This window comes from Cornus florida, unplaced genomic scaffold, assembly GCF_030987335.1.
Source record: "Cornus florida cultivar Cherokee Brave unplaced genomic scaffold, ASM3098733v1 CherokeeBrave_3.0.0_Hap2_Chr11, whole genome shotgun sequence".
NCBI lineage: Eukaryota > Viridiplantae > Streptophyta > Magnoliopsida > Cornales > Cornaceae > Cornus > Cornus florida.
In genome coordinates, this window is record NW_026775581.1 from 137,651,440 (window position 1) to 137,677,021 (window position 25,582).

The 25,582-nt window shown below is 33.8% G+C and overlaps 2 protein-coding genes across 2 annotated transcripts; one reads left to right on the plus strand and one right to left on the minus strand.

Moving 5' to 3' along the window:
- Positions 1-361: 361 nt before the first annotated feature.
- Positions 362-5,606, minus strand: LOC132284445 (uncharacterized). Its single transcript, XM_059786558.1, has 16 exons — positions 5,540-5,606; positions 5,357-5,469; positions 5,152-5,260; positions 4,993-5,057; positions 4,181-4,219; positions 3,625-3,721; positions 3,451-3,526; positions 2,769-2,832; positions 2,611-2,687; positions 2,404-2,485; positions 2,024-2,103; positions 1,706-1,790; positions 1,512-1,580; positions 1,357-1,424; positions 1,219-1,267; positions 362-1,081 (listed from the first exon to the last, which is right to left on the minus strand). Exons 1-16 carry the CDS (start codon positions 5,604-5,606, stop codon positions 707-709), a joined length of 1,515 nt encoding a protein of 504 aa, XP_059642541.1. The 3' UTR covers positions 362-706.
- Positions 5,607-10,541: 4,935 nt separating this feature from the next.
- On the plus strand, positions 10,542-11,075 carry LOC132282240 (uncharacterized). Its single transcript, XM_059783849.1, has one exon. The coding sequence runs from the start codon at positions 10,542-10,544 to the stop codon at positions 11,073-11,075; it is 534 nt and encodes a 177-aa protein (XP_059639832.1).
- The last annotated feature ends 14,507 nt before the right edge of the window (positions 11,076-25,582 follow it).

Below are 25,582 nucleotides of genomic sequence, written 5' to 3' on the forward strand. Positions count from 1 at the left end.
ACAAAATTTGACATGGAACAATAATAGCAAAGGAAATATGAAACACGAGTGAAAGTTAAAAGACCCTAAGCGAAAACTGGATCTCGTAACCAATCACAAATAATTTGGACGAGATACCATTTCGCTTTAACCGCGACACACTGAGTTGCTGTCTTCAATGTCTCAATAATATCACCTCTTTACCCTCAAGTTTATAACCCTCAAGTTTATAACCAAGAAACTTTATGGTAAAAATTCATAAATATGAAACAACATTCCAAACAAAGCAGAAGCTTTTCATGAAATACAAGCTGATACTAGAACATTTTTTAGTGCACTACAAATGTTTTTCTTTTTATCAAATAACATAGCATATCTCTCAATTACATTCTTCACCTATGTACAGAATACAAACAAGCACAAAAAAAGAAAATAATTATGTTCCCCCAAAATTCCCAATGCTCAGCCCAAGAATAATAATAATAACTCCTTCCCAATGAAAACTTTTTTATATCAATTTACAGTTCTAGTACAAATCTGCAAAACACAATGTAAAAGCTCTTTTGGCTTGCCATGCTATAAAATTGTTACATATACCAAAGAAAAAGACCATTGTGAAAGCTATACCTGTTCAAAAAAAACCTAGAAAGGTTCCTTTGCCATCTCCATAAGTGAACAAGCCATCGCAAAATTGTCCATTTTAAATACAACCTTCGCTACAATATAATCATGAAGACGCCAGAAAGTAATCTCGAATTGTTCTTTTCAAAGAGGAAGGAGGATTTAGAACAGATGACGGACTAGTTAATGCAGCTTCAGGTGTTCTCTCAATGTTTTCTTTCAGATCTAAGCCTGATGAGAATTTTTTCTGTTGAGACTTTGGAGTGCTGAGTTCAGGCATTGTAGTTCGCTTGGGTGAATTAATTTGGTGCATTTCTCCATCTGATGGACAACTGCCAGAATCCTTTTTGAATCCCTTTGGCTCTTCCTCCGCAAAAAGCTTTTTACATTCCATGCTTGGAAGTGCCATTACTCTCCTTCGAATAGAAGATGGAGATCTTGTATTTGAGTAACAACTGCTTTGGATGTTCCAAAAGCGAACCTATCATGGAAATATTTGTAGAAATAAAGATGTAGTTGGAACGAAACATTAATAGTGAATCATAACATCTTAAATTGTTGCATAAACATGATTAAAAGTATGCTGTTACATAAGCTTCACAGATTGGTATTGCTTACAGTGAAATCATCAGAAGAAGTGGCTACTTTTCCTGTCTCAGATGGGCACCTGCAAAATGAAATAAGTTTGAGAACTTGGTTAAATATTTGTGAAGTGGCCTTTGCAACCGTGTAGCAGCATTTGCATTGAAGGTATACCAGTTTACTGCTGTAACTTCTCCATCATGACCTCTCAGTATGGTGGGATCTGCTTGAGGTTTGTTCACCTGGGTTGACAAAGCTAATGAAGTTAAGTCCTAAACAGCACAAACTTTGGATGAAATATAAAAAAACCCTCTTGGAAAGGAAATAACCTGCCATATGTAGGCATTTCCATCACTAGAACCGCTCAGTATGTGAGCTGCATCAGGACTCAATGCTGACTGCAATTGCATCAATAAAAATCAATATGTATGTCATATATATACGTGTGTGTGTGCGCGTGTAGGCAGGCCCAGCAGTTTACCACTAAAATAATTACTGTCAGGAGTTAACAAATGATGCTTACCTTCACGAAAAAAGATCCAGTGCGGCATCCAGAGAAAGATCTCACAGGACCCTTATCAAGCTGAAGTACATTATATAGGTATATTCTGAAACAAAACAAGATATTATATATAGTTGATGTACTATGATTTATCTCATCTCATGTCAAAAGTGGATAAGAAAACTGGGATGCATCCTCATACTCAAGGTGGCATTCACAAAGCTTAAGTGTTTATTTAGTTTTCCAATGGTAGTGGTTAAATTTCAGAGTATCTTCCTTTTGTAGTTAGTTAATCCAGCGTCTGTGCAAAATAATGCTAATAAGAGAACTGGAAGATACCTATTGTCCATGCATGAAGCTGAAATAAATACTCCATTTAAATCTTGGGACAGGCATGATATGCCATGTAATCTTCTTTCCTGGAATAAGAAATGAGAATTAATGATAGTTCATATGTCAATCATTAAATAAATTGACCGGAAGTTCAAATTTTAATGAATCATTAAAATTGTGAATTACATGCTATTCCATGTGAGGTGCAGACCTCTAATCATGGTGGAATCTAAGCATCATTGGTATTAATTTTGAGGTCATTGAAGTGGCAATGAAGTTCAGTGCCTCTGACACAGTCACACAAAGCCCTTATTTATAAAATGAGAAGATAGCCATTACAAAATGGAGATATGGAAAATAGCAGTTATTATGCATTCCATACTAACCTTTTCACTTGAAGACTCCGTATGAGGACATGCCTGAATAACTGGACCTTTTAGGTTTCTGGTATCCCAGAACTTTACAACACTGCAGTAAATTATTATATCAAGCCAAATAAATAAATTTAACTCTTGACCATCATTATCATACAATTTCTAACTGAATAACTCATCATTTATTATCACGAAATATCACAAAATCTTCTTACACACCTGTCTACTGCTCCAGCAGTAGCAATGGAGACCTCGTCTTTTAGATAAAGAACTGATGTGATACTCATGGAAGCAGCCTGAAATAACTGAATCTTTAGTAGAAAGCAAAATGAAATGTAATTAAAGTATTTGGCACGGAAATATCATTAGAAAGTAACCTTGCCACGCCTAGTCCGCTTTCCATTTGGTGAAATATGAGCCCCATGGACCGCAGCAAATGAACTGAAAGTTACAAAATTAGATTTAGGATCAATGTAAAAGGAGATATCTACAAAACAGCACAGCACTAGGCCCACGTATCTACATTGTTCAATTGATTGGGCATACGGGAATAGTGCATGAGTTGTTTACAAATCAAAAAGATTTACGTAATTCCGCAAAGCCTAGACGAAGCGAAAAAAAATCACCAGATGAAAAAATAGGAGATTACAAGTTTCAGCCTCCCAAAACCTACCTCTCGCTCTCTCTTTCATGCTATTTTCAGTGTCTCGCATTACCCATTCCAAACCCTAAACTCTGCCCTTATATACTGGGCTACAAGAGAATCCTAGGTCCATGATCCCCAAGAGAAAAATAGGTCCCAAAATCACAAACTTCTTTTGATTTGATGTTCTTCCCGAGAAAGAGTGTACACATGTTTTTTTTGAGCATCCAAATAAAATAGAAGGTATATAACAGCTTTTGACCCATTGAAGATGTGTTTCAGTCCATTTGGATGTTCTATGTCAATTATAACAGTCCCGTTGATGCTTAGGTCCCTCATAGACTGCTAACTAGATAGATGAATATACAGTTCATAGATCATAAGAATCAACCAGATGAAGGAAATACAGAACTTACTCTATGCAGAACTTCCCAGAGCCCCTCAAATCCCAAAGGGCAAAGGACCCGTCTCTTGAACCAGAAACAATGACATCTGTCGGACAGCAATAAACAGTGTCACGGAAATGGAGATTGTTTCACATCATTTTCAAGTAGGAAACGGAGAACAAGAAAATGAAACCATAAACTCACCAGGATTTGTTGGATGAGAGCATACGGATTTCACACTTGCTGTATGCCCCATCAATGCCCCAATACATTTCTTTTCTTGAGCATCCCATACCTTTATCTGTCAAAACCAAAAGGAATGTGTTATTGTCCAAGAAGTTGACATGGACTTGAACTATATGTAACTCATCTTTGTTATGTCTTTCAAAATTAAGTTTCTTGCTGATTTTACTAATGAGTAACTGTTTTGAAATTCTAAACTCTTATACATTTTACTCCCTGACCACTAAGGATGATTTGTAATTGTCCAAATTAGACTTCATCGTTTCATGTTATCGGCTGTGTCCATGTAAGTCATAAAGCAATAAAGAGCTTACATGGACACAACCAAAAGCACAAGAAGAAACATACAGATGAGACTCATCATTGATCATGCTTATCAAAAGCTTTTATGCATATTTTATGCTAGATTTAGAATCAGGTGAGCATATCTTTAAGGACTTTAACAAATGCCATCAATTTTCCTTGGGCGTGAAATGCAAATTCAGAAAATAAACTACATCCAAGCATGATTACTCACACTCTGGTCACCTGAAGCTGTTAGAATGCTGGTGTCTTCCTGAAAAAATTAATAAATAAAAATGAAGTTATCATAAATATTAACAATAAGCAACACTCAATTCCAGAAAATTTGAGAACAAAAAATTAAAGAAAATATTCTTTTTATCCTGGTTTATCATTTCCTCATCATCTAATATTTATTGTTTACACTTGCTCACTACATACCATTATCATCTCCATGCTATAAAATTCAGTGTGTTTTGTTGGAATTTCACAACATTGAGATAACTTCCCAAAGGTCATATTCCTTCGCGATAGATATGTTAACAAATGCACAGCTTCGATATGAAAATAAGGGCACTGTTCATTTGCCTTGCCGTTTACCAGATTTCTTATTGAACGTTTTTTTATCCTAAGTGTACTATTTTCATTTGCATTCATAACCCTTTCAACATTTTGTTTTTTTTCTTCTCCTCCTTTAGGCCTTTCTATTTCCAACACTCCCTGCGTGGAAATAAAGAGGACAATTTAACAACCCCCAAATTTGCTTATATTAATTCAGTTGATTATTTTGCTATTGAATTAATATATTATGGATGTAGTATTATCATTAGAACTTTTTGTTACTTCCAGGATCTTTTTTTTTTTTTTTTTTCACCCAGGATCTTTTATGAACAATGGAAAATTGGGTATTTCAGATACATGAAAGCTTCAGAAATGTTTTGTTAAGTATTGGATTGTTGAATCTTAATTGAAAATTGCTAATTTCAGAAATTAATAGTGAAAAATAAGGCACATTGAATATATATAACATGAATGATTATGAAGTACCTTGATCCAACACACATCAAATATGGCATTATCGTGGGCAACCCACTCGCATACCCTAGCTTTTTCTGCAAATTGTTAGCAAAACAAAGGCAATTCAAAAGTTATTGGATGAAGAGTTACATATAATCATCTATCAGAACAAAACCCAAAACAAATTACCTGAATTTTCTTGGTAACTCGAGAAAGATGGGAATTCCAAACGAGTATTGTACAAACTAACATACCCAAACTCATCAGTCACAGCAAGAATATGGGAACTCTTACTTGTCTGTAAAATTGTATATTTACAAATCAATAGATTGACAATTTGTTTTGAAATCTCGTATATACATAGATTGAGCTGGATCATTGAACAAGAACTTACATTGCAGAAAGAGAGTGCCATTGGAGGCGTTTGGTCGCCACTGTGCTCAACAGCCACAGCTCCAATTTGACTGAATTCCGACGAGTCATTGTCGATGTATGGTCGTTTTCGAACTGAACACGCCAACATAAACATGAGAATATATATAAAGTTAATATATATGTGGTGAGAGAGAGAGAGCACCTCTGAACCCATTTAACTCTCTTGATCTGATGTCCTGGAAGAATGACCGAGATTTGGAGATCTCCATTTGCAATATTTACAGGGGGGGGGGGGGGGGTGGGCGGAGTGGAGAGTGAAGAAGAAGATTTGTGCGTGTATCTGTATATTTTGACCTTGGCGCCAGGTTAGTCGTCGGGTAAGGCGGGAAACTTGAATTTTTGTTCATCTTGAGCGGTAACGTTTCCTGTAGTTGCTGTTTCCACGCGGGCGTATGACCTAAAAGTTCATGTGTGTTTATTAAGCTTGAATTATGGTAAATTTTTGCTAAAATTAACAAAATCCCCTCTACTTCCACTTTTTACATTTACCCTTGAACTATTGAGGCATAATTTTTAAAATAGTAAGTATTGGATACTATTTGAAATACAATAAATACGAGAATATAAGTATAAAACAATTTAACAAAAATAATTACCAATAAAGGGAGTCATACAAAAATAGTCCAAAATGCCCCTCAATTTTTGAACATTTCCATTCAACTAGGGAAGGCAATTTCCTCCAACTCGGCAAGTTTTCACTCGCCCCGCCCCTAATAGGACAGATTTGGTAGTCCCCTAAATAGATTTGGGTTGGATATGGTAAAATAATTAAAATTCGAAGTCGGTTTAGAGTGGAGGCCGATTTAGTGATAAACTCGGGCCAATTATATATGTATCTTTAAAAAAAAAAATTATATATATATATATATATATATATAATATTTTTAAAACTCTTATTACTTTGTTACAAGCGTCGTTAATATATTAATATTTAGTACTTGGAAATTTAAAAGCCGAGCCAGCTTATTTTTCAACCTTCAGCACGTTGGGCTATTTTTTTTTTATTAAATAATAAAAGTAGCATAACTTACCCACTCCCGCAATTAAGCGAAGTACACAGCGCGTCCCAAAATAAGGGTAGATTTAGTATAACGAATTTTCTAACAAGGCAGAATATAGTTTAGATAAATCCACTGCAACTACACAGCCTTGACATCCCTACATCCGTCTCCTCTTCCTCTAGAGATGACAATTTCCTCCGATCATGCGGGTTTTCGTCCTGCCCTTAATTGGGGCAAACTTGACTTTAAATGAGTTTATGATGAATACGGTAAAATAATTAAAAATCCGAAACAGGGGGAAAGCAAATTTAACCATAAACCCGCCCCGGTTTGCAGGAGGATTAAAGACCCGCCGCCAGGCCTCGACCACCACCCATTGACGAACTCATCCCCTCCGGCGAACATAAAACACATGACAATGACAAGAACCAACCATGAAACAAAGGGTCATTCATCCTCCTGCAAACCAAAAACAAGAAACCCGTATCTGTATGTAACAAATTAGGATCAAATTTTTGACCCAAATCCATTCGTCTAGATATTTGCGAATCACACACGGTGATTTCACAAGCTTACTGTAAGGAATTTCATCAAATTTATTATAATTAACCAAAAGAATTGGAGCAGAAGTGACTTCATCTTGCAAGTCCAAAGAACCCAGGTAGGTGATCAGTACCTTGAACCAGCCACATATTGCTTCTCTCTCTATAAACTTACTGTGGAGAGAGGATGGAGTTGCACATTTTTTTCTTCACAATCAATTCTCTCTCATCACACCCACTTCTTCAATTCGCCATAAATCACAACCCGAACCCTACATATCAATTTTCTCACTCCACGTATCTCAAATTTCTCTCTAAAATTCTCCTCTCTCCATATATATATATATATATATATATCTATCTACATACCGTATAAAAATTATTCAATTTTGATTTTTTATATACATTTTAAAATTATTTATTTAATTTACAAAAATATTATACGCCCCATTACCTTTTTACACACTCTTTTTTTTTTTTCCTTTCTTTCTTCTTTTTTTTCCAAAAGAGTTCTTCTTTTAAACAATTTTTAAATTTTAATTTAAATCAATCTTACACTATATATTCTGAATTTATTTGTTAAAAAATCAACTTTAATTATATACCTTGTGAAAAAAAATTGTAACTTCCTCCAACGTAATTTCTAAAAGACATCAATAGTTAAGATGTCTTTCTATTTTTATATTTAAAAGAGACGCCTATTGTGAAGAGTTGTCTGCCGCTTATATACACTTACGAGTCATATGATCTAAAAAAAGAAAAAAACTCTTTCATGTTATCTTCTTCTCTGCAAAAACCTTTTTTGTTTTTTTCCCGGGCAACATTATAAGTGCATTATACTTCTTAAATAAATTATATATTTAAGTTCCAATTCTTTTCTACTCTAAAAACTTTTTTATGTCTCTCTGTATTTTTTATATTTATTTATATTTACTTCTATATCACATTATTATTGAAATATTTTAGAGTTCCTTTTACATATAACTTTTATTCAATATATTGTAATTATTACATGAAAGAGTTTCTTACATTGCTAATAGTATTGTGTGGGTGTTCAATAAATATGAAGCAGATTAAGACTTTCACGGACATGACAAAGTTAAAGTTATTATATATAGGAGTCATTTGATTTTTTTTTTGTATTATTTTCTGTGATGATATGTCCATATTTTAATTAAGAATTAGAGTTAGAATCAAACATTAACATCTCTTTAAATTATCGAAAAGACGTCTATTTAACTACTAATACTTTTTTTGGAAGAAAAAACACCCATTCAATTAGGAGTTATGTCCAAATGAAACACCCATTCAATTATTATTATTATTTTTTTGTGTTTTAAATAAATTTATGAAAAGTTGTGTCAGAAAGGTGTTTGCAAGTCTAAGCACGTGTACCATTAAAAATAAAATGATTACACCTTATAAATTCACACCTCTTTACTGAGATACCTTTTTATTACATGCATCTATAAATACCGAGAGTCGTTCAATAGATATTTTAAAACTCCTTGTGTTTCAAGATTTTTCTCTCATTCTACTTGCTCTCCTTATCAGAAAAATATTTCAATAGCCTAGGCTTTCCCACGCTATATAATACGAAATCAATCTAAAACGGTAAAGTAAGATAGATAAAGGTGCTAAAATGCCTAAGCTTAAGGGGTTTAAATACGCACTTTTCAGCGCTCATCACACCCCCAAACTTAAATATTGCTAATCCCTAACAATGAACTAGAAAGTAAATGAATGAAATGAATAACTATACAAGTATGAATCTAAAAAACAATAAATGATAACGCCACTTTCGTAGGAAACACGATTGCACTTCGCATATGCAACAAGCCTTTTAAACCCCTAAGTTACCCCTAGTGGATGAGTGAAGTCTCATGAGGGTTTCCAGAAATGGTACCCACAAACATTAAGCTCATTATTTTAAAAGAGGCACCAATATTGCAAACAAGTATTGAGCGAAAACTACCTCAAGTATGTAAATTTTCAATCTTTTCCAAGCAATTTTCCAAAATTTCAACATCAAGTAAGCAAATATGGTCCTCCACACGTCAAGGAAATGATCATACAAATCAAAACAACTCTAGAATCATTTTTGATTGGACCGACATCAAATATGTTGCCATCTAAGCCAACTAAAGAATTAATCACATCCTTACCCTCAAATTAGCACACAAATCTAGTACCGATCATCAAGACAAAAAGTGAACCTTTTATTGAAACTTTATTGTTCTAGGTGTGCTTATTATTTTCACTCGATTTTTTTTTTATTTTTTAGGATCAAAGATGGAAGCATAGTGCAATATGTTGATCTCTTAAGCTTTCTAGTGATTCATGAGGTCGAGCGTTAGGTCAATGACTCCCAAACCAGACAGTTTTAGGGCATTAGGCGTTCAAACACCCCTACGGACTTACAAGCTCAAATCAACTAGGTTACAAATCAAAACAACCTCCATCTAAACATAGTCCTAGACTTCTACATTCCTTTTATCCCTTTTCATCTGCGTTAAATATTTTTCTTACTTTGATAATGAATGACCAGACAAAATGGAACATAGTTCAATGTGAATTGAGAGAGCAATTTATTTATTTTCACAGGAGTATTTAGTATGAGTCAATTCCGTCAATTAAAAAATAGAGTTTCGACCAAATTTAAGGATGTAATTTTTATAAGTATTGATTTTCTAAATTACTGTTTTTATTTTTCTTTTCAATTTCCTTTACTTGTGTTAGAATTCACTTGGTTTGAAGCACTTCAAAAAGATACTTGAATTCTTAATACCGTACCAATAGAGGAATAGATAAGGGAAACTGATATTTGTTGGTTGTACAAGGATGATTCTTTATTTTTTTATAAAATTCTATAAATCTTATAAATTATTTTGTATGAAGATGACAATAAATTTTTAATTTTTATATGACAAATTTCAAATTTAGCATGTCAAAGTTGTATATATATATATATTTTTTATGCATGAAGATGACAATAAAATTTTAATTTTTATATGACAAATTTCAAATTTATAATGTCAAAGTTATATATATATATATATATATATATATATATATATATATATATATTATGCTTAGACTAAAGAGTTCTAATATTGCACGTCTTTTTTTATCTATGCATATATATAGCTCTATTGCGCTTTGACTATAGCTTGCATAAAAGAGGTGAACAGATCGGTGAAGGTGGCATTGGTGTCGAAACTTAGTTGTGGTACTGGTCCGATTCGCCATAACTTTTCTCCGGCGATTGTCGCTGGATAAGATGGGTTGCAAGTGTTCTTCGGCAGGTGGAGGTTGGCTGTACGACGGCAGTGATGGTTCTTCACAATCTATTCTCTCATTCATCACACCCACTTCTTCATATCAAGGGAATTCACTGTCAATCCCTCAGATCAAGGGATGTGATGATATATATATATGTTCATTGCACATAATAGAAAATATTGAATTCTTCTAACATTATATTTTTCTCATGGTATAAGAGCTTAAACGCTTTTGGTAATCTACATCGTTTGCTCATTTCGGCAAACCCCTACTGATTCCGCTGCTATTTTGTTTATTCCGACAAAAGAATCAACAAGCCATGACAGAATCATCCATGGCAATGAAGGAGAATACATCGATTGGATCTAAGCATGAAGATCCAAATAATCCTTTGTATCTTCATCACTCTGACCATCTAGGAGTAGTCTTAGTAACTCAACATTTAACCGAAGGCAATTATAGTACGTGGAGTTGTGTTATGGTTATGGCTTTGAGTGCTAAAAATAAGATCGGTTTCATTGACAAATCTATCCCAAAGCCGAGCGACTCTTCGGTAGCTGAGTTACAACAATGGATTCGCTGTAACAATATGGTGAAATCATGGTTGCTTACTTCTCTTTCACCAGATATATATCAAAGTGTGATCTACAGTGATCTCGCATATAACATTTGGGCAGACCTGAAGGAACGTTTTTCACAGGTCAATACTCCTCATGTGTTCCAGATTGAGCGAAGTATTTATGAACTGCTTCAAGACACCATGTCTGTGGTGACTTATTTTACCAAATTGAAAGGGCTTTGGGATGAACTATCTGCTTTATACCCATTCCAGCATGCTCTTGTGGTGCCATGAAGGAGATCCAACAATATCAACAATGTCAAAAAACCATGAAGTTCCTTATGGGTCTCAATGACTCATACCATGCGATTCGTGGACAGATTCTTTTAATTGATCCATTACCCTCTGTTAACCAAGCATACTCTTTGGTGCTTCAAGAAGAACGACAACGAGAAGTGTCCTCTCACAAACCTACAATCCCAGAAGCAGCTGCTCTTGCAACGAGAGGAAACTTTGGCGGTCGAGAAAAATATGATTATATAAACTCTGGAAAGAAGAAAGCAGGCAAAGAACGTCCAAAGTGTGATCATTGGGGATGGGTGGGTCATACAATGGAGAAATGTTTTAAGCTTCATGGATATCCTCCGGGCCACCGACTCCATAAAGAAAATTTCAAAGTTACTGCTAATCAAATCTCATCAGTTGCAAGGCAAGAGCTATCAAGTGGAGTTCCTTTCACCCCATAACAATGCCAACAACTCCTTACTCTTCTCAACAATTCCAATAAAACAACTCCTATGGCACATCATGTAGGTAACACATCCACAATATCCAATCTGTCAGGTAAATCATTTTGTCTCACTTCATCTCTTGAACAAACTCCATGGATTCTCGATAGTGGAGCAACAGACCATATGGTCCACTCCCAAACTTGTTTTACTTCTTCTTCTCCAGTAAAAGGCCAAACTGTTAAATTACCTAATGGGACCCTAACTCCTGTAACACATATTGGTTCCATCATTTTTTCTCCTCATTTAACATTGACAAATGTCATGTGTGTTCCATCCTTCCATTTTAATTTGATTTCAGTCAGTAAACTTTCCAAAAACTCAAATTGTTCAATAACATTTTCCTCTGATTCTTGCACAATACAGGACCAACACTCGAGGAAGATGATTGGGATGGGATCTGAGCGGGATGGCCTATACTTTTTAGTAACCCCAGGGGGAGCCATGTGCCAATCAGCCAACTCCTTATCTTCTCAATTATGGCATCGTCGTTTGGGGCATCTATCTAATAAAGCTTTGCATTTGCTTTCAAATAATGTTTCTAAAATTAAAACCTGTGATGTTGAATTTTGTTCCATTTGTCCTTTAGCAAAGCAGACAAGACTTAAATTTCCTTTAAGCTCTATCTCAACCAAAAATTCTTTTGAATTATTACATGTTGATATTTGGGGAGGGTACCGAACACCCTCAATCTCAGGGGCTCGTTATTTTCTTACCATAGTGGATGACCATACTCGATGTACATGGGTTTATTTGATGCATCACAAGTCTGAAACCCGTCATCTCTTAAAGTCTGTTATTCAACTTGTTGAAACCCAATTTTCTTCCAAAGTTCAAACCATACGGAGTGATAATGGACAAGAATTTAGCATGCCTTCTTATTATGCAGAAAAATAAAATTTTTATCAACACAGTTGCGTGTCCATTCCACAACAAAATGGAGTAGTATAGCGCAAACATCGTCATCTTTTGAATGTAGCACGTGCTTTATTATTTCAAGCTGGCTTACCTAAACGTTTTTGGGGAGATGCTATTCTAACAGTCACCTACTTGATCAATAGAACACCTACACCTATTTTGTCCGGTAAGTCACCGTATGAGATGTTATTTAAAATTAAGCCATCATATACTCATTTGAAAATCTTTAGATGTTTATGCTTTGCTTCCATCCATGCAAAAAAACCATCAAAATTTGATGCACGTGCTAGAGGGTGCATTTTTCTTGGATATCTGTAATGACCCGGTCATTTCCTTCATTTCCTTTTTCTTCAGAATTTTACGGATGAATTTTTTTCATTGAAATTTCTTTTATGAGTTCAGTTTCTTGTCGTTTAATGTCGTCTTGAGTGCTCAGAAATGGTTTCTGAGACTTTTTCCTTTGGATTGACAACTTCCTTTGAGGACCGAGTCATTTCCACAATTTTCGTTTTTCGACACTATTCACTTTTTTGTCCTTATTCCTATTTCGTTCTTTTCCCTATTTCGTCTTTTTCCTGTTTGTCACTTTGTTGGCAAAACCTCGCTTCTTATGCTTGGAGTTGGTTTTTGACTTTAAATATCTTTATCGTGAGTGGTTTCCACGAAATACGTATCTTTACTTTTGCAGGAAAGTACTCTGGTTGCTCCCGGTGTCCATAAGGGCATGGATGCATAATTCTTTGAAATTAATTTCTTTTCTTGGGGTGTTTTTCATAAATATATTTTGAATATATTTTATTTCAGGGGTATATAAGAAAATATCTTTTGGAATATATTTTCATTATGGGGTAGTTTTGCAGTTAACCCTTTTTGTGGGGGCCATTGTGCAATTAATGAAAGTTGTTGCAAATTATCTTATTTTGAGCCTGGATCCTTATACAGGATTCATTTTCACTATTCATCGAGTCGTAAACTCTTAGAAGTCCCTTTTGGTCAATGTTTTCCAGTTTCAGGGTTTCTGGCCCCGGTTTGTGCCAAACTTGTTTGGGGCATAACTTTCTGCTCGAAACTCAGTTTTTGACACCGTTTCTTTTGTTATTCTTATTTTCTCATTTTGAATCTTTTTTGTTCATAGAGTTTCATCATTTGAGTGCGTCTGCTCAAATTTCACTTTTCCGGACCCAATGGGGCCCGTTCGGGGCACTTTTTGAGATTCTATAAAAGGGGGATGAGATATTTTATTTTTTCATCTTCCCCACTCTCTTGCACAACCTGAAGCTTCCATGGCAGCCCAAGGGAGGCTGCCACCTTCTCTCTCCTCAGTTGAACTTCATTTCTTTGTCAGAAAATAGTAGGGCATTTGCGTTTTGTGTTCGTGTTGACTACGCGCTTCTTTCACCCTTATTAGAACCCGTTTTTGGTCAAATTTTGAGTTCAAGTTTGAAGTCAAGTTGTGATTTTGATGGGGCTTCTTGTGGGTTCATGTAGATCGTGTTGTTCTTGATAAAACCCTTCGGTATCGTCGGATTCGGAACACTTTTTTTTCGGTGGGCTTTTGAGATTTTCATCTCAAATTGAGGTAGGGGATGTTTTAGGGTTATATTAATGTTGTATTGATTGTTATATGAGTATATAGAACTTGTGAGCATGCCTTGTTCAAGTTATAGAATTTAATTTAATTATTTTCTTTGTTTAATATTTAATTCTCATGATGCTAGGCAACTTAGAATTAAATTGTGGCATGCTATAAATTTAAGCCTTGGTATGGTGGTTGATATATATTAAATTGGGATTATTTGAATAAGAATTGCAAATTTTATTTAATATTTATCTTTTGTGAAAGTTTAATTCACCTAGTTGTATCAAGTATGGAATCAACTTGTAATGTGATATTAAAGTAGGTCTTGGTGAGTTCTTTAACATATATTAAATTAAGGACATTTAGATATGTTTAAAAATCTAGAGAAAATTAATTAATTATCTTAATTAAACTTATTTTTAAGTGTTGTAGTCACTTAAATTGATTTTGGGTATAATATATGTGAAAACTATGTTATGTCCTTTAACATATATTAATTTGGGATTAATATGAAATCTAGAGACTTTTCATGTTAAGTTGAAAATCCCTTTTAATGTAGTGAAATTAATTACCTTGTGAGCATATTACTATTGGATGTAGAATTAGTACTTGGGCCCTCTTAAAATGGTAATTGGACTTAGCATGATATAGAATATCATTGACTTGTAAAGCTTGTTTAAATATATCTTGTGTAGGTGTATAGCTTGTTAGAATATTACAATTGTTTACCTTGAAAGCTTGTTACTAAATTGAAGCTTATTTAGTACTTGTGGCTTAGGATGGTAATGTGATTCAATTGTTCTAAAATATTATTACTTTGTGTATAATTGCGTATTGGAGACTTGACATGTCATATGCTATTTAGACTTGAATCATAGGACATGGTTTGTGTGGATTCAACCTTATTTGTGGATGGAAGATGGTTTTATGCATTATTGATTTTGATATAAGCTTGGTTTAACTTATTGATTTTGGTATAAGTTTTGAACTTATTGATTTTGGGAAGCTTGTAAGGACATATTTCACGTGATGGCTAGAGTTTGGCTCTAGTACGGAGACAAGAGTCTTTTAAGTCATAAGTGCGCACTAGGTAGTACCTTGTGGGTCGTAATTGCCCAGAATATCTTATGCATGTGCGCACTAGGTGGTACCTTGTGGGTCGTAATTAACTGAAAATACTTGCTTGGTTTAGCGACTGCATGTCATAGTCTTTCCACTATTTGATTTCGCATTTAATTTCAAGTTGTTAATCATGGATTACTTGTAACTTGAGAATTGATGCTTGTTTTGGATATTTGAATCCTACTTAGTATACTTGAACTTGTATACTTGCTCCGTGAGTTTAAATTTTATTTACTATGCTTGTGCCGCGTATACTTGTTTTAGGCGTACTTCTTTTAGCTTAGTATACTTGTGTTCATATACTTGATTTACGAGATTTCCATATAAAAATGTATACTTGTGTGCATATGTTTAGACATTGCATGACTTGTCTTAATATAGTTTAGTATACTTGGAAATGTATGCTTGTATGTTGTGTAACATGTTTTAACAATGCTTAGTATACTTGAGCATGTATCCTTGTATGCCGTTGTTCACTTTAAATTGCATGAGTAGCTTAGGATGATCCATGAGTCTCATTTTGACATAGACATTAGGTGGCATGAGCCCATTTAGCATGTTTCACCTTAAGGTGATATAGTTGTAAAATGCTAGGTCGATGCATACTCATCTCCTACGAGTAGCTTTATGTTACTCACCCACGTAGTGGGGACATTTTTCAGGTACAGGAATCAAGGTTCGAGATTCTCATATTGCTTGGATGATTTGTAGCCTTGAAGGTTTCAATTCTTGTAAAAGTTGGCTTGAAATGTCACTTGTAGCCTTATATGTCAAAATGTGTATATTTGATTATAACCATGTAATGTGTACATAAGTACACTATTTATAATGTATTTGACATGTATGAGATGAGGCCATAGGCCAATGACATCTAATTTGTATCCCATGTAACTTTTGATTTCATAAAATATTATGAAAATATTGAAAAATGTTACGTCATTACTTCATAACTTTTGCATCGGGTGTGGGAATTCCATTTTTATTCTTTTATAGGGTCTTATAAATCATGTTTGAAGTATGGCCAAGGGCCAAACGGTAATTTGAAATCATTTGATATTTTGGTTTTCAAATTTCCCTTTTCTTGTTCATTTTTGCAATTTTTGCCCGTTGGGGGGTCGGATTTTGTATCGGTGGTATTTTTAAGCCATGGACCATTGTAGCGCGTCCAAATAGGTAAGTTACGTTTGCGTGCATGGTCGTTTCCAGGCAAACCTTCTTCTTTGGTGAAATGAGCCTCCTATGGACTTATTTTGAAATTTTGTTGCATAATCTGATCTAGGAACATTCTAGACCTTTCACATCAGTTTTAATTTCTTATTTCAATATGGTTGAATAGAAAATGTGATTTTAGGAGGGGTTTCTTCTTCGTGTTTTTTCAGAAAATGTCGTCTTGGTACCGGAAATCCCTCGTGAAGTTTCAGCTTCCAGTTTGCATTTTAGCAGCTTTTTGCATCTCTTGACCAGTTCTAATCTAGGGGCATTTTACAGTGAGTTTTTTTTTTAATTATCTCTCGAGTCACGTAGAAAACTCGATTTTAGGGGGAGTTTCTTCTTCGTGTTTTTCCAGAAAAACTCGTTTTAACCTCCGTTTCAAGTCTCAGTTCTGGTAGCACAATTTTTTTCTCTTGCTGTCTGCATGTGCATGCCATCGGGCGTCGGCATATGCGCCGGTAAGCTCGTGCATGGGCGCTGTGTGCGCCATGGCCTTCGTCGGGCCGCCGCGACGTCTCAACTTCAAATACTCGTTTCTCCCTCGTCCGAACTCCAAATCGAGTGAACTTTTTTTTGAACTTGACTAATTTTTCGTTGTTTTTCCAACGGTGTGCTCGGTTGCACCTGGATCTTCCTGAATAATTACCAGTTTACCCTTTTAGCCTTAAGCGCTCGTTTTTCTTTGTCAGGCCGTTTCTCCTTCGCCCGGACTTCGAATCAGGCGATTTTTGAGTCCATCCTGATTATTTTTTTGTTGTCTTTCCAGCGGTGTGCCCGATGGCACCCGAATCCATATTTTTTAAAAATGACTATTTTGCCCCTGGGGGCTTATTTGTCATATTTTTGATCTTTTGTTTCCGTATCAATTCTCATTGAGTTCCACGACCTCATGGAAGGTCACTTTAACTTCTTAGAATCTTGTTTTCTGTTTTCGCTTCCACATTTCAGATCCGTTATCGGATCATCCTTACGGTTCATCACAAGACACGCTGGCCTAAAAACTAGGGCCGCCATAATATCCTTATGGGCAAAAGGGGTATAGAGTATATGATATTGATAGCCACCAAGTATTTACTTCTCGTGATGTGATTTTCCATGAAGAACAATTTCCATTTGCTCAATCCAGCGAGTCACCTCGGTACCCCGTTTTACCCTGTCCATTTGATGCTCCAGATGAAAATATGTCAACCTATCATCCACCTTCTAACCCCATACCTGACTTATCTCTACCAAGTTCTGCACCATCTCCTCCACCTAGCTCAATACACCCTACAGTCCCAAATTCAATTTCTCCGTCATCTACTCCATCATCTTCTCCTCAACAATCACAAGTTCTTCGCAAATCCATGCGGATCACCAAGCCCCCTGGTTACTTACAAGATTTTCATCTTGGCTTTGGTCTCCCGTCTCGACCAACTCAGTCATCAGACTTGGCAATGGTAAATTCTAATAGAACTTCTCACCTATTGTGCAATTTTCTCTCATATGAACATTTATCTCATTCTCACCATGCTTTCACCATTTCTATTTCTCTTGAAACAGAACCTAAGACATTTTTGCAGGCTATTCAAGACCCCAAGTGGAGAGACGCTATGCGCTCTGAGCTCGAAGCTCTTGAAATAAATAACACTTGGACATTAACTCCACTACCACCTCAAAAGAAACCTAATGGGTGCAAATGGGTTTACAAAATAAAATATAACTCTGACGGTTCAGTGGAAAGATATAAAGCGAGGTTGGTTGCGAAAGGTTACAACCAAATAGAAGGTCTTGACTATGGGGAAACTTTCGCTCCTATTGCCAAGTTAGTCACTGTGCGTATCATACTTTCTCTAGCTGCCATTCAAGGATGGCACCTTCACCAACTGGATGTAAACAATGCATTTTTACATGGTGACCTTAACGAGGATATTTATATGACACTAACTCCTGGATTTGGGTGAAAAGGGGAGACAAAAGTATGCAAACTCAACAAGTCCTTCTACGGTCTTAAACAAGCATCCAGACAATGGTTTGTAAAATTTTCTGAAGCACTTGGTGATGCCGGCTATAAACAGTCAATGGCAGATTATTCGTTGTTCGTCCGATTCAAGGAAAATAGTTTTACTGTTGTTCTTGTCTATGTAGATGATGTGATATTGGCAGGAAATGACTTGAAGCAAATTCAAGAACTTAAGAGATTCTTAAGTAATCGCTTCAAACTTAAGGATCTTGGCAATTTAAAATATTTCTTAAGCATTGAGGTTGCCCGTTCGAAAAAGGGAATTCATCTCTCTCAAAGAAAGTATGCACTTGAAATTCTTGAAGATGCTGGCCTTTTAGGTGCAAGACTAGCAGAATTTCCTATGGAGCAAAATTTGAAACTCAATGACTCTGATAGAAAATTGTTAGACAATCCCTCTACATATCGCCAACTTATTGGAAGGTTGATTTACTTAACGATCACACGCCCCGATTTGGTGTATGCAATATATGTATTAAGTCAATTTATGGCCGAGCCACGCATACCACACCTAGATGCTGCACATCGAGTGTTAAGGTATGTCAAATGAACACCAGGTCAAGGAATTTTCTTATCAGCGATTAGCCCTATCCAAATAAGGGCATTTTGTGATGCTGATTGGGCGCATTGTAGAGATACTCGAAGATCAGTTACTGGATATTGCATATTTCTTGGTCAATCACCTGTTTCTTGGAAGACAAAGAAGCAAACAACAATTTTGCGATCTTCGGCTGAGTCAGAGTACAGGTTTATGGCAACGACTTGTTGTGAAATCGTATGGTTAAAAAGTTTATTAGAAGATCTAAAGGTGGAGCACTCACAACCAGCCATGTTGCATTGCGATAATAAGGCAGCCTTGCATATAGCTGCAAATCCCGTTTTCCATGAACGTACAAAGCATATAGAAATTGATTGTCATCTTGTTCGGGAAAAGCTTCAGGCTAGTGTCGTTCAAACAGTTCATGTGCCTACAACCCAACAACCTATTGAACTAAAGCACTCGGGTCCAAACATTTTCATTATTTACTTTGCAAGTTAGGTGTTATGAATATACATTCTACTTGAAGGGGAGTGTTAAGAAATATCAAATCACCACATAATATTCCTCTATTATTGATTTCCTAATATATATTATACCAATTGTATTCACTGTCAATCCCTCATATCAAGGGAATTCACTGTCAATCCCTCGGATCAAGGGATATGATGATGTATATATATGTTCATTGCACATAATAGAAAATATTAAATTCTTCTCACAATATATTTTTCTCATAAACCACAATCCCTAACCCAATAAATTCCTAATTTCTCACTCCACATATCTCAAACTTCTCTCTATAATCCTCATTTATCTCTCTCTATATAGTGCTACAAAATAAGCTGGCAAAAACCAAATTTTTTATTTTTTATTTACTGAAATGGGTTTGCTTGTGATCCTGATGTGGTGGTGAGTGGTGGTCCAGTGGCAGAGGATGATGGCGGTGTATATACAGGTGTATATATAGAGAAAGAGGTAAAGGGGAGTTTTTTAAAAAGGTAAGGGTAATTTTGTCTTAATTGTATAAATACTTACCAAACATGAGAGTATTGCTGATAAATTATCATATTTGTAATTATTTTTTGTTAAGTTGCTATATACGTAGATATTTTTTTGTATTTATGATATTTTAAATATTGTCCCCAATACTTATTTTTTAAAAAAATTATCCCATGTATGTCTTGATCAAATCACCCCCTTGTTATCAGCAAGTCTAAAATGATAGTAAAATAAGAGACGGAAAAAAACAGATTCGGAAACATTTGTATGTAATTTGATTTTTTTTTTTTAAATATGTTAAAAGAGATTGCTACAAAAAATAAAAAACGTAAAAATTTAAGTAGACTAAAAAATCGACTACATATTTTATACATCATATTATAGAGAAGACATAAAAATAAAATGTAATAAATAATAAAATAAATTCAGTGTCCATCTTCCCATATATATCTTTTATATTCGCATTGATCTAGGTCTCTTCTCGTGAGCGACCATTTTTTATATACGGCGACAAGGTAATCGAGCCGTCCATTACCTTGCATCACTCTCTTCATCTTGCTTGCATGCTGATACTGTCCTCTTTCGAATTCCAGAGGAGGTGCTTCAGTTTGTAAAGTGGGACTATTGTCCTGCTGATTGCTAATGTTTTTTTCTGTTTGCCAAGAAAAAAATAAAATAAAAATAACTATGAAAGAAAGAAATAAATTAAATATAATTAATCAATAACTATGACATCATAAGTTCATCACAAATAAAAATATTATAATTCAAATAATCAACTATATTTATATGAAAATAATAAAAAAATTTGTTCTATCTTTCCCATATTTTTTTGATAACCTATATATGTATATAGTAAATGCTTACGTATAATTTATTAAAATTGAAATTTTAATTTAAATTAAATTAGAATATCACGTAATGCATTTATGCACATGCTTAAATTCTAAAAGTGTTATTGACCCATTCTACAACTAAAATGTCTATAAACTTAAAAAATAAAAAAAAATAAAAATATATAAATATCTATCATTACAAAAAATAAAGAAATAAGAATAAAAGATCTTAAAATGTATATATATATATATATTCAAAAATATCTAAGAATTAATACTTCACAAAATGTGTATATCTAAATTCCATAGAAAAAAAAATGTATTTGAGAAAAATATAGAATTAGAAGTGCATTGGGAAAACAAAACTGTTGGGATATAAAAAGGGAAAATTACATATAAATGGAGTCAAAGTTCCATATTTACTTAGAGACTGAGTTAAAGTTCCATATTTCTCTAAAATGGATTGCTGAGGTGGCACATGGTTTTTTACTGTTTAAAAAATTGTGGTGCCTAAAATGCCATTACCTAACAAAAAAGTAGTACCTTCAGTTCAAAAAAGTAGTACCTTCGCGGGTGTTTAAAAAACATGGTACCTGGACACCAAAAAGTAGTACTTTCAGTTCAAAAAGTAGTACCTTCGAAGAAAAAATAGTACCTTCACGGAAGGGTATTTTAGGCACCACAATTTCTAAACAGTAAAAAACCATGTACCACCTCAGCAATCAATTTTAGAGAAATATGGAACTTTGACTCAGCCTCTAAGTAAATATGGAACTTTAACTCCATTTATATGTAATTTTCCCATATAAAAAAACGTAGTAAATGATAACGGACAAATATCAAAATGTTTAAAATTGTTTAATTCGTGTTAATTGTAAAATTCGCGCGTATTTTATTGTATCTTTGAAACCTAAACTACAAACAAAAATATTTTTCAAAAATTGATTCGTACACATACAGTTCTGTATCATTTACTAACTACGACTAAAATATCTTCCACATTAAATTTTTGTTAATGGTTAAATTCACAAAACTCCCTAATAAATAAAATATAATAATATTACACTATATAATCTATTATACAAAAAGTTGCCAGTACATTACATTATATAATAAATAAATAATTATATAAAAATAAATTTTATAATAATATTTTTTTTATAAAATAATATACTAATATAAAACACATAATATTTTATTTGAAATTTTAATTGAATATTATAAGAATATTCATAATACACTATACGGTGAATATATAAGATAAACTATATAACATTAAATAATATTCTAATATTTGTGTATAGTATGTATATGTTATTACATAATACGATGTATATTTACGATACCATTCACACAAGACATGGGCAATGATAATGAAAATTACAATATAATGTATAAGTAATTAACTTTGTTACTATAAGCTAATATGTATAATATAAATTTATAATAAGCCATAATTTACAATATTCTTATAATTAATAAACTATGTAAATACAAAATTATATGTGTAAATACAAAATTATATTCTTATATTCACAATATATATATACATATATATATATATATATATATATATATATATATATATATATATATATATATATATATAATTCTTTTGTTCCAATTTCTAGCTAGGAAAGTAAAACACCTGTAATATCTATATATATATATTATGATATTTTAATAATTTTAAAACTGCAATAAATTGTATGTTAACTTATATATTAAAGTCATAATTTTCAACTATCACATTCAATTTGCAATTCAAAATTTCCAATATTATCAAATTAGAACTTGATTTTTTTTCAATATTCAGAATTTGTCTCATGGATATGCGATGGATATCATATGTCATATAAGACAAAGTAAAAAAATATAATTCAGAAGGCCATTGATCTAAGCTTTTGTGAAATAAAAATTTGAAGATTTAAATTATATTTTAAAAAATAGTGATTTTAATTTGAAGATTTAAATTATATTTTAAAAAATAATGATTTTAAAACTTTTTCTAGACAGCAATCCAATGCATCAAATGGGGGTAAAAATTCATTTTAAATAGTGTGATAATTTATTATTTTTCTGAAGGGACAGTACTTAGGTTCTCATCAGTGATGATTTACAACATATTATCTGGTACGTCCTATTTTAATTACCAAATCATAGGTAGTAATAAATCATACAATCTCTGATTTGCTAATTAAATATTATATATTCTTTTATTATTGGTCCATATCATCAGTATGTTATAAATCCTCACTAGTGAGGACCATAATTTATTTATTTATTGAAAGGTTGTGTGAGATTTTATTATTTAAAAAACAAAAAAACTACATTATAAAAAATATGAAATACATTTTCCGAAATATAAAAATAAATTGAAATCCCTACATTCTCCCTTACAAGAATGGTCCGCCGACAAGCTGCCGCTGTAAGTAACTACCACCGTAAACACCACATTACCGACATTCTCCTCACCGGGCTCACATGGCGCACTGTGACGTCACGGTCACGTTCTAAAGCAAGGAAACTCTGCAAACGACTGAGAGAATTAAAAATTTCTCTCTCTAACGCAAAACACCACATCTTATACACGCCCGTTCCCATTCTCCATGGCTGAACAAAAGATATTTCTTCATATCATTGATAAATGTACGTTTTTCTCTATCTACACATACATACACACATACATGACATATTTTATATGAATTAAGACATTGAATGGGATTTGAGTCGAAGTCTTTTCTTAATAATGATCCTAAACCCTAAAACCCTAAAACCTAAACCCTAAACCCAAACTTAATAATGATCCTATTGATTATTTTGCACGCAGTGTAATTAATGACTCTTTGATTAGCAATTATTGTGTTACTTAAAAACTTAAGTCATATTGCGTGATAATATTTCATTTTTATTTATTTAGATGCTTATCATTGTTATCTTGTGTGATTTAAGGCATTAGATTGCAAGAAAGCAGATGGATTTGGATATACCGTTAGAGGTAGATTGCATTTGAACGTATAACCAACACCAGACAGTACTTCAATTCAATTTTATATGTGGAAATTTTTTATTTTTTTCCTAGTTGATACTCACACACACTTCTCTCTTTTGAGACTTCAACCCGTGACCTCCCTTGGGAAGTAAGAGGCTAATACTGCTAGGCCACTGACCCGTTGGTTATATATGTCGAATTGATAAGGATATCTTTGCTTGTTCTCAAATGCTGTTTACGAATCAAGGTGATATTTTGGGCTGCTTAGTCTAAGGAATTTGTTTTAGCATGACAGAATCAGTCTTATGATGTACAGGAAGGATGATTTGGTCTTGTTGCTTCTTTTTAGTGAATAAAAAAGCTCTTCAACTAGGATGCATTTCCACTCTATGTTATATGAACTTAGGTACATGTGTCAGGTTCGAATTTGCGTTTAAATGTAAGATCTGTTGAATACTCAAATCCAAGGACGTGCGGATACAAATAAATATATTTATGTTTAATGTTATTCTACTTTGTAGTGTAAAAACTAGACTTTTATGTATCATACGGTGTTTAAAATGGGTACACTCAGTTAAAGTAACTTTGTAATAAAAGAAACAAAATAATAGATTTCTATGTTCAATCGTATAATTAGCTAGAAGTAGCAAATATGCTTATTAGGTGCATATTCAGTCATGTTTAGCACGTCTTATACCCATACCTAGTGTAGTGTATCTGAAATGGATATTTCACACAATTAGAAGAGTCCGTGTAATGAGTTCTCATTTAGCATGCTTGGGATCTTTAGTAGGCTAAAGATCTTTGTAGTTTATACAGAGGCTCTGGAGTTCGAGATTGCATGAGTGAATGTTATGGACTTTCTTCTGGATATAATCTTCCTGAAGATTAGCAAATTCACAATTTTCAGCCTGTATGAGGCTATGTTTGATATGAATACATGAATTATAAATGTTAGATAGGCAGTTATGCTTACATTATGACAGAAGATGGCTTTCTATGTTACCAAGTCAAATGGATAAATTATGGGTTTTCAACTTTCTCAGGGAGGAATTTTTGTCCTCCCACATGCTATATCCCTAAGGCTGGATCATATTCTTCATGCAGATTCTAAGATAGTTCATGAGAATTGTTCTAGACCGAAGATATTCGAAAACTTGTTTCATGATGGTTGACTTAGCCATGAGAAAGAGTGTTGTCGGTCTGGTGAAAGGTACTTTTATATACTTCTCAAGGAAGTATAGCTTTAACAAGGTGCTTGTGAATGGCAACAACAATCAAACTCATACCAAACTAGAGCTGGACTTTTGAGGAAGACTAGGAGAGTGCCCCATTGATGCGAGGAGAATATTGATATGCAATGTCGTGTAGAAATATACGCATTGAGCACATTCAGATTTTCTTCAGTGGTTCTCATATGGTCATTTTATGCATGTATGTATCCTAATATATGATCTTGTGATGAAAACGCATGCTTGATACCTTTTAACGTGTAGTATGAGGAGCTTCTTGCTATTGCTTATTCTCTTCACTTATAGCTTTCCAGACCATCTCTAATCCTTTACAAATTTTGGAGCAGAAGCCTGGAGAGAAGTGATTGGTGCATTTTGTTTGGTTTTAACTTCTTTTCGAATATGCTTCTGCAATTAGCTGAATGTGAATCATGCTGCTGCCGTTCTTAGCTTTGCCATCCTATTTATCTAATTATCTTAAACTTGGATTACGCTGTTGTACAGATGCATGCCTTTATCTTTGCCATTGATAAAATGTACAAATTTATTTCATTCTTGACTCTTGAAGAATTCTCCCTGG

Coding starts and splice junctions, on each gene's coding strand:
- LOC132284445 (XM_059786558.1), bottom strand. CDS start 5,606: ATGGAGATCTCCAAATCTCGGTCATTCTTCCAGGACATCAGATCAAGA. Junction 5,261..5,356: donor TGGCACTCTCTTTCTGCAAT/GTAAGTTCTTGT, acceptor ACAATTTTACAG/ACAAGTAAGAGTTCCCATAT. Junction 2,688..2,768: donor AGCGGACTAGGCGTGGCAAG/GTTACTTTCTAA, acceptor CAGTTATTTCAG/GCTGCTTCCATGAGTATCAC.
- LOC132282240 (XM_059783849.1), top strand. CDS start 10,542: ATGACAGAATCATCCATGGCAATGAAGGAGAATACATCGATTGGATCT.